A 13,641-nucleotide genomic window follows, 5' to 3' on the forward strand; every position below is an offset into this window, starting at 1 on the left:
GTCGTCGATTTCTGCAAAAAGAACGAGATGGTTAGAAACCGAAAAACTGATGGAAAGAAGAAATGAAAGAGGAGAAAAGAGCTAAAAAGAAGAAGTAGTGGCGGGCTCACGGTCGGCGGGGACCGAGCTCAGACCGACGTTCACCAAGGCATCCTCGGAAATAAGGCGAGCCACCGGGGGGAGCCGGCCCTCGGCAACCAACCCCCTCAAGACAGCGACGCCATCGGACTCCTCCCTCGACAACCTCGATAGGCCGATCGGGGACTTCATCGGCGTCTCCCAGGTTGTCCCGATTCCCCAAGAGGGATCTACGTCGATGAAAAAGAAACGCTCCTTCCAGCCATGAATGGAGGAAGGAGCCTCCTTGACGAGGCCGCACCCTCGCCGCGCCGCAAAGCACCACCACCCTCTGTCCCGGGGGTGGCCGTTCAGGCCGTAGCATTCTCAAAAGACGTTCAGGGTGGCGGGAACCTCGTGCATGCGGCAGAGAACCTGGAAGGCCGTCAGGGTACGCCATGAGTTCGGCACCAGTTGCGTCGGCGCCACTCTTAAACCTCGAAGCACCTGCACGACTAAGTCCGAGAGGGGAAAGCGGAATCCAGCCCGAAGGATGTCCTCATTGATGGCGACCTTCCCTGGAGGAGGATGGGACATCCTCTCCTCAGGCCCCGGAAGCGTAACGTTGCAGGCTTCGGGAAGGTGGTACCAGGCCACGAACCTATCTAGGTCTTCGGGGACCAGCTCCGACTGAATGCGGTCCGCTCTTACTTCGTCCATCCCTAACGGCCAGTGAATCTACGGTCAGGACGGGGTCAAGAGGGGAGAAGGGACCGGAATGACTGGGGTACACTAATACGAAAGGAGAAAGTACGGAGAGCCCTAAATTGAAGAGTGGGGCAACTCACCGGAAGGGAAGGAAGAACGGCTCCGAGAGCGTCAAAGGAGGAGCGAACGAACAGTTCGACGGCAACGGCAGCAGCACAAGGGAGAAACTCGAGGATGCCTGTGAAGAGAAAGACGGACGGGGGAGGGCCCCCGGTTAAATAGGTAGAAAGGCGGGTGACGCCTCGGTGACGCCAGAGGACGCCTGGCTACCGAAGGATCATTCGCGCCCCAAAGGCGAATCGACGCCATTAAGGAAGGATGTCCGCCGAAATCCGCAGACCGCCAGATCAGCGACAACCGCCATACGCCATAAAGAAGGCGGGGAGCTCGGAGCGCGCGCGCCTTTTCGAGGGATGGCGGCAATCTCGAAGCATCACTCCCTTCACCCGTTCCCCTCCTGGTTCCAGGCTCGGAAGTGGGGGGCTACTGTTACGGGGGAACTTAGCCACCATGCCCCACGTGACCGGCACGCGCGCCCAGGAAGACTACGGCTGCCCCTTGATCCAGCAATCCGACCTCGGGTCGGATTTCTTCGGCTCCGCAGCCCGACCCCGAGTCGGCTGCCCCTTGGTCCAGCAATCCGACCCCGGGTCGGATATCTTCGGCTCCGCAGCCCGACCCCGGGTCGGCTGCCCCTTGATCCAGCAATCCGACCCCAAGTCGGCAATCTCTTGACAACAACAGACTGTTCCCCTGAGGCACGCCGCGGCCCCCTGCTCCACTACTCCCTGCAACGGCCGTATCCGGCGCTGCCCCACGATCCCCTGTAACAGCCGTACAAAGCGGAGCTCCACTACGCCCTGCCATGGCCGTACCCGGCGCTGCCCCACGACGCCCTGTAACGACCATGTCAGTGGCAACCCCATCGTGCCACACGATGACCAATCCCCAAAAAAAACCCCCCAGCCTGATATATATGCGGCTGGGGGGGAAGGGGAGGGTAAGCAAGATTTTCCAGAGTATTATCTTACCTGCTACCTCTTCTTCTCCTTCGATCTCCCCTAACTTGATCGTCGGAGGGCCCCCACTACCCCGGTGGTGGTGCGAGGCTTGCTTGCAGGTCTCCCGGCGGAAGGCGGAGCGCGACCGAAGTAATTCCAAGGGAACCCCATTCACACCGCTGTGCCAATCGTTCTCGGTTTGGACTCCCAGCAACAGGTTGGATTATCTATTTAATAAACAGATCGGATCTGAACCTAAATTTTTGACCAATTTAATAAGTAGGTAGGATTTGGGTTGACGAATTTTTGGTCAAGTCTGTATCCAACCCGACCCAATTGTCATCCTTAACAATAAAGGAGATCGATCTCTTAAGTCAGATTTAATGAAGGCAAAGCAGAGGAAAGGGTGGACCTTGTTGAATGGTGGTATGTGATTGTGTTTGATGAAATGGCAGGATAAATGCTACAGGTTAATTACATTATACATTGATTTTCTTTATTTTTTACTCATAGTTCAATGGATTCATTATTTTTTCCTTCATTTTCTTTCATAGTTCGATTGATTCATTCTTTCCCCTTCATTTTCTTTCTTTTTAATAGTTTATTTATTTATTTATTTTAAAAGAGGAGATAGAGGGCTTCGAAGATTTGATCACTGGCTTTAACATTGCCAGCATGGCCATCAACAACCATGCCAATGCAGCAGCATGGATTCTCTCAAATTCAAGAAGTTATGGAGCAAGTGAGCAAATGCCACCATAAACATGCTCCATCTAGCTATGCTACGTGAGTTATAGTGGCTGAGGAAGATTCTAAGCAACATGGATGCTTAAATATAAGAACTGTACCTACAAGGTTTGGGAGGCTAACTAATACTTTTTTCCTACTAATTGTGCTTGAAGATTTTCTTGAAAAAAAATATGCTAATAGAATCATAACTAGCTTCAGTCCATGTTCTTCACGATAGAATTTATGAGTTATGTATTAGTTGTCAGTACGTTTTTCTTCCATCAATTTTTCTTCTTTTGGGCATTAAAAAAGCTTCCTTTTGATTTTTCACTTGGGATAAGCTAACACCTTCAAAGAATTTAGGAGGACTTCTTATATGTCAGTTGCACCAATGGGGAAAGGCTTTGTTTGAAAGCAATCTACAAAATTAATTTTTGAACCTAATAGTTTATGGAGCAGGAATGTCACAACTAAGATTTTTTTTTTTTTTAACTGTCTCATGGTGGAAATGTAATCTCGCAAGGTCATCCTTAACAGCATGGAGAACTTCTCGTAATGTAGGGATGGACGTTGTTGTAGTGGTTCTCGAATTTAGTCCCACATCGACCGAGTAGCGAAAAGGTCTATGCCTTAAATTGGGGGGCTCAAAGTCTTTCCTCAAGAGGCGCCTTTTGTAGGGCAAAACCATGCGGGGTGGCTCCCTCCGCGAGCTTAGCGCTCGGAGTGGTCGACGATTCCCAAAGCGGACAATACCTTCTGGGGGACGCAGCTCGCTTTCCCAGCTCGACTCGGTGTGGGACTGTGCTATTGACCGGATCAGACCCGACAATAGATGGCGCGCCAGGAAGGGGCCCCGACCGGCACAGGACCTTCCCGCTAGGAGGGCTGCGTTGTAGGGGTTTCCAAATTTAGTCCCACATTGACTGAGTAGAGGAAATGTCTGTGCCTTAAATTGGGGGGCTCAAAGCCTTTCCTCAAGAGGCGCCTTTTGTGGGGCAAAACTGTGAAGGGTGGCTCCCTCCGCGAGCTTAACGCTCGGAGCAGTCAACGATCTCCAAAGCGGACAATATTACCTGGGGGACGCAGCTCTCTTTCCATGCTCGGCTCGGTGGGGACTGTGCTGTTGACCGGATCAGCTCGGCAACAGACGTCACATGTATGCTCTCCTGAGCCATGGTTGATGGTGACATATCTATCCTTCACTCTCCCTTGCTTTCACATATACACATGGAATGGATAGCCTTGGAGTTGAACTACTAGGCTTTCACATATACACATAGAAGGATCACCTACTGCACAGATCTCAAAGCAGTCTAAATCTCTTCAGTTGTCCATCTGCAAAGATTTCAAAGCATCTTTAGTGTACATAAGGATCACCCATTACACATATCTCAGAGCACCCCTTAGTATATCTCGTATAGTTAGGGATCACTCGTCGTACAGATCTCAAAGCATTTTAAAGCTTTTCATTTGTCCGTACTTTGAAGAGAGCTTGGGTATTTTAGTCATATGTAACAACAGGCTAATGCCGTTCGCTGGATAGGAAGCCAGAGGACCAGTTTAGAAACTTGAAGGATCTGTTTGAAACTTTAAAATCAAGAAAAAATCTCTAAAACAAATCCTAGATTGAGAGGGGGTCTCTATAATTTATAGGGTTCGGGTTATATCTTTCGTATGAAATAATAATTGATCTTCTTTTCCGACGTCAACTATTGGATCACCCATTGTATATATCTCAAAGCATTTCAATCTCTTTCTTCCATCATTTTGTGTAGATCTTAAATTGCATGATCTAATGGTTGATGTTAAGATGAGCCATTCTTTCACACAAAAGATACAACCTGAACCCTAATTTATGTTGCACAGGGGACCAAGGGAGCAAATTATGCACACGTCATACATGGGAACGATCTAAACCGCCGACAAGTCAGTCGGTCAACCCAGTGACGGGTCAAAACACCATTCGCAATCTCTCTTCCGATTATACCCGCCTCTTTATCATGGGACCACCACCCAGGATCTCGGAGATACCAGCAACCCAAATCCTAGGAATTTAAAAGACACCCAAAATCGCAGTGGATTCCCCCACCCTATCCTGGCGTCCGGTTAACAAAATGCGCACGAATGAATGCAGCAGTAATTAATTTATCATATATTGGAACGGGTCCTATTTCGAGTCCACGATAGACGTCCGTTTCCCATGCGGCTCACGTCAAACAGAACCGGTCCGACCGCGTGGGACCCGGCTCAAAGTCCCCCTCCCCTACCTCTTCGCGCCTCTCCGCGATAAAAGGACGGGCGGGCGGGCGGGCGGGCATGCGGGCGAGGGCGAAATAGAGGGGTGGGAGAAAGGGCGAAGAGAGAAAGCGAAAAGGGGGAAACCAAAGAGAAGAAAAGAGATGAGCGGTGGCCTCCTACGAAGCGGCGGCCGGCACGCCCACCAGCTCCTCCTCCACCACTCCCGGCCTTCCCTCTCCGATGCTCTCACCAAACACTCGCCGGCGAGAGCCTACGTCCGAACCCATCTTCTCTCTTCCAAGTTCAAGGAGTCCTCGTCCCATTTCTCGCCCGCCTCTCCTTCCCTCTTCGCGTCCTCTTTGTCCTCTCCCTCTGCCTCTGCCGCTGCTTCCTTCGCGCGGAATGGGTTCGTGAAATGGTATTTGCGAATGATCAAAGCCCGCCCGGTCCTCACAAAGAGCCTCACCTCGGGTGCGATCTTCGTTGCCGCGGATGCCTCTTCTCAGGTCCATGTCCATTGCTCTGTCTCCGTTTTCTCATTTTTTGCTATAAAATTCCTATCTTGCTGCGTGTTTTTTTGGTGAATTCTTCTGGTTTTGGGGTTTGGATGTGCGCGGAAACAAAGGGATGTCTGCTGAGCTCTAAAGCTGCCTTGAATCTCAAGTTGTTGATTACTTTATTGAATTCTAATTGTCGGTAGGCAAACTGGAAGTGGGTTGAGTTATATAAGAACCGACGTGTCACGTGTGACTATCCATTGTATTCCTAAAACTAGTTAAAAATTTCACTTGATAAGAAATTAAGGACCAAACTTTCTTGAATTGATGATTGTAGGAAAAATGTATCTCTGTGTCTAGAGAAAATCCCTGTTGTTATCTTATCTAAGAGAGATCGGTTAAAAGAAGATGTCTGAGAATGGGAAGAATTTGTAGTCTTCATTCCCATTGCCATAACTTTACCCCATCCAGATTTTATCTTGAATACTCTATTTTTCTAGTGTTTATGCTTTGTGCATACTGATTCTAGATTTAAAGTTTATTTTTATTGCTCTCTGTATGCATTTGGATCTCAAAAAGAATGGGATTCCTTAAGGCTGACCCCTACCGAGTGACAATTCTAAGTTGCCAAACCGCACAAGGGCGATGCCTTAATATCAGAACCAATAGGCTCATGGTAATCTGATTCTTAATTCATCTTATATAGAATAGAAGGAAAAAGAATCTTGTTATGATTGCTGCACCTAGTTCCCAATTGTAATAACTAATAATACATGAGACAATATGAAACACATACAGATAATATATTCCAATTTTGAAGCAATGCTTTATCTCTAGGTTTTATATAGGAGCTATATATGAAACAACTTGTGACCATTATGAAACACTAAATGGTAATATGTACATGAGCTTAAATCAAAAAGATATTAAATATTTTCAGCATGTATCCTCGAGCAAGTTTCATTGTACCATCCCAAAGAGCATACTTAGCTGTACCATGGGTAGACTGATACCATTATGTCCCTTAGTTTGAGAAACCGACGAGGGAAGGGGAGGGGGAGAAGGAAAGAGAGGAAGAGAGAGGGAGGGAGGGAGGGAGAGAGAGGCAGGAGGGAGTGATGTTGGGAGAGGGAGAAAGAGGGGGCCTGAAAGTCCTCCTCTCCTCCAGTTGTCTGTAGATCCTGCTGGGCAGAGCTCTTACTTTGAATAAAACAAGGGCTTGACCAAATTCCTTTTGTCGTTCTTTAGGTGAAGTGTTGACTCTCTCCCTGCAGACGAGCGGAGGAGGAGGGTGGGTTTCCGAGCCTCCTCTCTCTCTCTCTCTCCCGACATCTCTCTCCCCCTCCCTCTCCTTCCTTCTTTCTCTTGGTTTGAAACAGAGGCTCCGCCTAGCAAGTCCAGTGGATGAGTGAAGGAGGAGAGAAGGGCTTCTGAGCTCCCTCTCTCGGCATCTCTCTTCTCCCCTCCCTCTCCTTCTCTCCCACCCTTCCACTCTCTCTCTCTCTCTCTCTCTCTCTCTTGGTCAAGTCTTGGTTTGTTCAAAATAGGAGCCCTGCCCATTGGGCTTGCAGATAAGCAGAGGAGGAGAGGAGAGCTTTTGGGCCCATCTCCCTCTTCTAGCATCCCTTTATCTCCCTCTCTCCCTCGCTCTCTGATTTTTCTTTGTCGGTACGTATTGGAATGGCATAGCACATTACCATACCGGACTGTACTTTTGGCCTACCGGCATTGGTGCCGGTTTCGGTACTATGGACCTCGTATCCAAACCTTGAAAAATCATCACCAAGAGTTTATATATGAGAAATTTGGAAGACAGACAATTCTATGAGATATTATGAGGCAAGATTAACAAAAGATCTAAATTTTGACTTATATCAATTTAACATCCAACGATAATATTCTATATTTATTATAGTTGTTCTTCTCAAAATCATAACATTCTAGTTTTGGCTAAAATTGTCTCGAAAATTCAAGAGATTCTATAAGGTTTTGACTGGTTTCATTTGAAATCAAGTCGTTTTGGTTGTTTTGTGCTACCTTTTGAGCATTTTGTAGCATCATTTCCATATATTTTCTTTATTAAGTTAAGATCTCAGTAGCTGGAATCTTCTACTTAGGCTAATACGTGCTTCCTTCCACTTCCCTGAACTTGCAAACATATATGCTTCCGCACCTCTACCCAAATCTGGCAACTAAGCTTAAGATAGGGGCATATCAACTATAGGTGATCGGTCAAGACTTCAAGCTGTGACTTTTGTGAAGTTTTGAGAATACTTATGCTTGTTCTTGAGCAAGTCAATCTATGTATGATTTATTTATTTTTTAATCATTTTTATCGGTAGTTTTCCATTGATTTATAATAGGAAGGCTTGATATATTATACTTGATTTATGTTATCTAAGCAATTCTTATATCTATAGTTACTTCTTTGATTGCTTTTCATGATCATTCTTTTATTACTTATTATTTTTAGCTGATTTGATGCCTTAAACTTCAGATTTAGTATTCAATTGTTGCCTGTTACTTAGATGTTTCCCCAAGGTTGCACCATTCTGTGTTAGATTGTCATCTTATAATTCACTACTACATTCTATAATGACATTCAATATATTCTTTATCCAATATATATTCTTAGACTTGTTCTATCATCTCTAGTATTTTCTTCTTACCCGCTTAGACTGATTTCTTTGAAAATTATACCAAAGAACATATGATAAATGAAAATGATATTGCATGCATACTTCTTTATCTTTTTTAAAGTTTGTCTTTTTGTTTGTTCCCATTTTGAAATAGCTTTGGACAAATCCCTGCCAAAATTACTGAAATGTTGAAATGTTCGAGTGTAGTCTCTGAGAGAAACTGCCAACAAATTTTAGTTCTTAAACTTGCTGTAGTCCTTTTTCATTTGCTTTCTAGATATGGATGTGGCATGATTAGGTCTTGTATTTGAATTTGAAATGTTGGTATGGGCTTTGAATTAGTTTGCAGGGTTATGGGGATTCGTAGTTTGTCTTATATGCAGGCACGAATTTGCAGATGTGGGTCTGTTGCTCAATGAACATAATACACTTAGAGAGAATACAATAAACCGAAAGAAATAGTTACTGTTAGACTCTAGTTAGAATGCCAAGAAAGTACACAAACTCCTTAGAGAATATACCTCGTAGCTAGGCTTCATTTCTGTTATTTTCTCTCATGGATTTATCTTAGTTCAACTGCAGCTTTCATTACAGCTGGCTCAATTTGCTCTATTCAACCAGCTACGGAAACAGTTTTAGAAATTTTCACATATGCCCCGTAAAGTAGGGCTGTCAAATGAGCAAGCTGTTTCTTGAGCTAGCTTGAGTTTGGCTTGCTTGGTTAAGAAACAAGCCAAGCTAGACCAAGGGTTATCTCACTCAATCTCAGCTCGAATTAGCTCAAAATACTGTTTTATAAGTATTTTATCTATTTTTATATTATTTTGCTTATTATTATTTAAAAATAACTATTTTATATTATTTACTATAAATTATTATAGGCTATGTAGAATATACTGTATTTTAACTCTGGTTTAAAAAAAATAATGGGGACTATTACTTCAGACTGTATAAATGAAATCCTTGAATGATCCTAGACTCTCACTGGATATCTTATACAAGCTGTTCCGAAGCAGCTCTAGCTTGCTCAAAATTAAATGGGCTAGCTCGAGCTTGGCTTGATTATTAAATGAGCTGAGCTAGAGCTAGGTCAGGCTCAGGTCTTGTTAGGCTTTTTTATACCCTTACTCTAAAGTATAGATATAATGCGATATTCAATCACATGATACGTGGATTTTTATCTGTAACGTATTATAAAAGGGGAGTTTTGAATTTTGGAACATTTCTTGTATATTCCATCTGTCAATCTTTTTGACCAAATTCCTCTTCAATTAATTTCAAAATATTTTACACTCTCTAAAATATAATCTCACTTGGGCTCATCTTTATTTCCTTAAAAAATCAGCCACTCAATGCCGACTTCTCTCTTCTTTGGCTTCTTTCCAAACAAACCAGCCTTCTTTAACCGCTAATAATAAGGAAGCAAGTGAGGAAATAATGGCTGTAATGTTGTTTCTTAATTTGTTAGAATATATTTATTCAAGGGTATTTTTAAGAGAGGCCCTTATTGTTAAGGGTCCTCATAGAAAGTGGATTATCAGGGTTCTCAGATTCATAATCTGGCATAGAGTGGTCTATGAGCATAATGATGTTGATGGCTGTTATGCTTTTCTTTTCTTTGTACTGTATATTGCTTTTATTTTGTTTTATATTATTCTCTATTTTAAGTTTTTTCCTTTTTTTGTTTTGTTTTATTTTTTATTTTTAATTTTCTGTTTTATAAGTATATATCTATTTTTTCTTGTCGTAAATCATATTTTTCTCTTTCACATGCATCACATGTGCCAATTTGCCAATAGCATTAAAAAAATCTTGCTATTAACTACAGATAGAATGTTACAAGCTGAATATTCTTTCATAGAATGGCGTTTAGCAATAATTAACCACTAACCTTATTCTGGCCTAGTCTTAAAGCAATGCTGATGGCTCTATTGTGGTTGCCTTGATGATCTACTGCATCCGTCCTAGTCTTAAGTCAATGTTTATGACTAAGGGCTGTTTGGATGTCTCTCTTTTCCTAAAACAGATGGTCATAAGGCATAATACTCTGTAAAATAGGTTTTATGAAAACTAGGGAAAGGCTTATTTTTCAAGAAACTTACTTTTCAGGCTTTATGACTTTGTCAATCTTGACAAAAAATGTTTTATAAATTAACAACCAAACTGTCATTTTTATAAAACCCATTGATTTTAGTATTTTAGCCAGCCTGTTTTACTAAAACTAGTAAACCAAACTGCCCCTAAGTCTCTAACATTGTTGTTTCGATGATCTACTCCATTTGTTGCATGGATCTGAAAATTCCTGCCGCATCACAAGATATATGGTTGCCTTTCTTTGCAATTTTTTGTAGATATGTTTATTTGGCGGTTACATGACACTTGCACAAGTTGCTAGACATGTGTCGACTCCATTGGAAGTAAGAACTTTGAGTATTCAATTTATATTACTAGCATCTTGACAAGGTAGCATAAATGCTTGAAAGCTCTTCGTCATGAATGCATCTTGACAGGGTAGCATAAATGCTTGAAAGCTCCTGGTCATGAATCCATTTTAGTCAAGACCCATGCCTTAGTTGGCAAGGGGTCAAGGCATCAATGGTCTTGGTTCGAAAACTTATTTGAAAGTAGTTAGGTGAATCAACTTTCCAGGGTCATGTTAAGAATTTATGACAGTGAATTGTGTCTTACGGACTTCTATTTGTTCATGATTTTCTGAAGATCAAGAATAGTTATAAAGAACTTTCATTGTAGACTAGTGAGGGATCTTTATGATAATTTGAACGCACAGTCACCTTTTTCTTCTAATGCATTCTAAAATATTGCTTATTTATCATGTAATAAACAATCTAATGTTTTTTGCCATGTCATTTTGTTCGTTCATTTGTGCACTTTGAAGTGCATTTGTGCTTGTTTATTGATGTTTATTTTGGGTTGCAAAAAGGCCGAGGGGAAATCTGGTTGTTTTTGTGCCACAGAATTGTTTAGCATACCTAGACTATGTCAGTGAATAATTACTCAGTTGTGATTTATGAGAGCATGCTGGAAAAATGAGTAATATGTAACATTGGGAAAGGAAGAAACATCGAAGGACTCAATTCATCATTTTTCTACTAAATGTGAAACTGTCTTTGTAGAATGTTTTTATTTAACTCTTCCTTTTGTTTTGCTTTATCTGTGAGTTAGAAAGATGACAAGATGTAAATCTCATTAATCATTAGTTTCAGGGCATTGAACTTAAAATTAGTAAAGATAGAGCAATTGAATTAAGTAAATGGATTAAATTAGCAGTATTGGATACTAAATTGAGCATAAAATCTATACTTCCATGCTTTCCATCCATTAGATGAATGTGGGAGACTAGGGGCAGCAATGGGCTAGCCCAAGGTACACCATAACATAATGAACCGGGCGGTATGGGACATATTGAACTGTATCGGTTCAGTACCAATACATGGTACGGGAGGCATACTGACACTCGGTATATGCCGAACCAGCCCCTATACTGGGCGTACCGACATAGTAACAACGTGACACTAATATGGGGCCGGGTACCGAGATGGTGTACCTTGGGCCAGGTAATGTTAGGTCAATTTGGATTGAGATTTAGATAAGTGGCAAGCAAACTCAACCTATACAATGAAGAAGTTAAAACCTCTAACCAAAAGTTTATTTGTTCATTGGATTGGAAACATGATATGACTCTTGTAACTTGTTTATTAGTTCAAGTAGGATCGTGTGTGTCAGGATGCAAGTGACTTGTTGACTTGATGTGTTTGAACAGTCAACTTGATATGAACTTGATAAGCTTGATCAACGAAGGTTTCAAATATTTCCTGGCGTTGACCTCCTATCAATTATAATTGAATATTTATTGCATCATTTGCATGTGTGCACTGTAGGTATTGTTGGTGCAGGTTTATAATTCTTGCACATGATTTATATCTGAGTCATGCTCATTATTCAATATAGGATAGGAATGTTCATATCATATTAACATGGAGGACTTTGAAATTTAAGTATAGGCTATGTGGTAGACTATGAGGTAGATCATCATTAAGAAGCAAGGGAGTTTTAATTAAAAAAAGAAATAACTATGCAAGGATCTTTATGCCATAAGATATTTACAATGATTGGCGAGGCCCCTGAGAAAAATTTCACTTGAAATGAGAATTATAATCATATGCTTATTAATAATCTTTTTTATAAGATTAAGTTTTCTAATTTGTTTTGATTGGAGTAAACAATGGCATTTCATTTGTCAGTGAAACCATGCCTGCTGTATGAATGCTTAATCGATGATTATAATTAGAAAGGAATATAAGCTGAATGTATGTCATGAATGTATGTCTTTTTGATTCCTTAGCATTCCTCTTACATGAAACCTGCTCCATTTGAATTCACTCCTTTCTGATTCTTGGATTTTATCTTATCAGATGATCACACTTCCACCCTTTGATTCTTTTGATTTAATCAGAACATTGCGCATGGCTGGTTTTGGAATGCTAGTTTCGGGACCCTCATTGCATTTATGGTTCAATTTCTTGTCAAAAATACTGCCAAAACAAGATGTTCCCACTACTTTTAAGAAGATGTTTCTTGGGCAGGCTTTATATGCACCTATAATGAACGCAGTTTTCTACTCAGTAAATTCAGCATTACAAGGTATTGTTAATTTTTTTACCCTCCCATGATATGTAAATTGAAAGTTTACATATATGATATGAAAAGATATATTATGTCATACATGATGGTCACATTTCTTTTTCACTATTGAGTTTTGATAGTCAAGGCAATAAATTGTATGTTCTTTTCTCTGTTTTCTAGAAATTCTGTATTTTTGGGTTCATATTTTCTTGTATGACATCATTCTTTAGGTGAAACTGGTGCTGAGATCATTGCCAGATTGAAGAGAGACTTGATCCCTACATTGAAAAGTGGGCTTGTGTACTGGCCCATGTGTGATTTCATCACTTTCAGATTCATCCCTGTCCATCTACAGGTAACATCTGAGACTTATTCTGTTGACAACTGCTAATTTAAAGTGAGCTGCGACTGCTCTAAACATGGATGCGATTCATTTTTCAGCCCTTAGTGAGCAATTCATTCTCATTTCTTTGGACCATCTACATCACGTACATGGCAAGCTTGCAGAAGGCAGGTGTGGAAAGGATCTCAACTGACTGACTCCGTCTCCATGCTATATGTTTGTCTCACCATTCATATCCGTTCAATTTTTGCAAGTTGCCTGAATGGCACAGACCAGAATGATATTGACAAGCAAGGTGGATTAGCACCTCTGCATTTGTTGGATTCTGTAGAAAATGATATATTTCACATGCTAGCCCATTTTAAATAGGCTTGTTTATTCTTGCCATGGTTCTTTTATAAGTGTTGAGCACTGCAAAACCTTTTTCCATTATTCCAGTTAAAAAGTTAATTACTGGCCGGGAGCCATTTTTGTCAAGATCAGCTTTGTATGTGTTATTGTAACATGATTTCATGATGCTATATAGTGTTTTATGCACTTTTACACATTGGTTGCATATCTTCTCACCGGAGACAGTCACCTAATTATCATTTTGACCCTGGGTGCAAGTGAATAAAGGTTTAGCTGTCCACTTCATGCTTGCAGATGAGGGTACATATGATTTTAGTTGCATGTCCCATGGTGTTATCTCAATTTACAGCTTGGGAGAAACTCTTCTGGGCAGT

At 41.7% G+C, this 13,641-nt stretch overlaps 1 protein-coding gene across 1 annotated transcript; it reads left to right on the plus strand.

Annotated features, from left to right (window-relative positions):
• The first annotated feature begins 4,877 nt into the window (after positions 1 to 4,877).
• LOC103705275 (uncharacterized) lies at positions 4,878 to 13,432 on the plus strand. The gene is made up of 4 exons (XM_008788934.5): positions 4,878 to 5,299; positions 12,363 to 12,591; positions 12,804 to 12,928; positions 13,015 to 13,432. The coding sequence occupies exons 1-4, from the start codon at positions 4,955 to 4,957 to the stop codon at positions 13,111 to 13,113; spliced, it is 798 nt and encodes a 265-aa protein (XP_008787156.1). The 5' UTR covers positions 4,878 to 4,954; the 3' UTR covers positions 13,114 to 13,432.
• The last annotated feature ends 209 nt before the right edge of the window (positions 13,433 to 13,641 follow it).

Source organism: Phoenix dactylifera, chromosome 7 (assembly GCF_051530095.1).
Source record: "Phoenix dactylifera cultivar Ajwa chromosome 7, Ajwa_hap1_PhDact_Kaust_v1.1, whole genome shotgun sequence".
In the NCBI taxonomy this organism is placed as follows: domain Eukaryota; kingdom Viridiplantae; phylum Streptophyta; class Magnoliopsida; order Arecales; family Arecaceae; genus Phoenix; species Phoenix dactylifera.

Excerpts from the sequence above, each read along its gene's own strand:
- LOC103705275 (XM_008788934.5), top strand. The coding sequence starts at position 4,955 with ATGAGCGGTGGCCTCCTACGAAGCGGCGGCCGGCACGCCCACCAGCTC. Across the intron at positions 5,300-12,362 it reads CCGCGGATGCCTCTTCTCAG|ATGATCACACTTCCACCCTT; the intron begins GTCCATGTCCAT and ends TTATCTTATCAG. Across the intron at positions 12,929-13,014 it reads TCATCCCTGTCCATCTACAG|CCCTTAGTGAGCAATTCATT; the intron begins GTAACATCTGAG and ends TTCATTTTTCAG.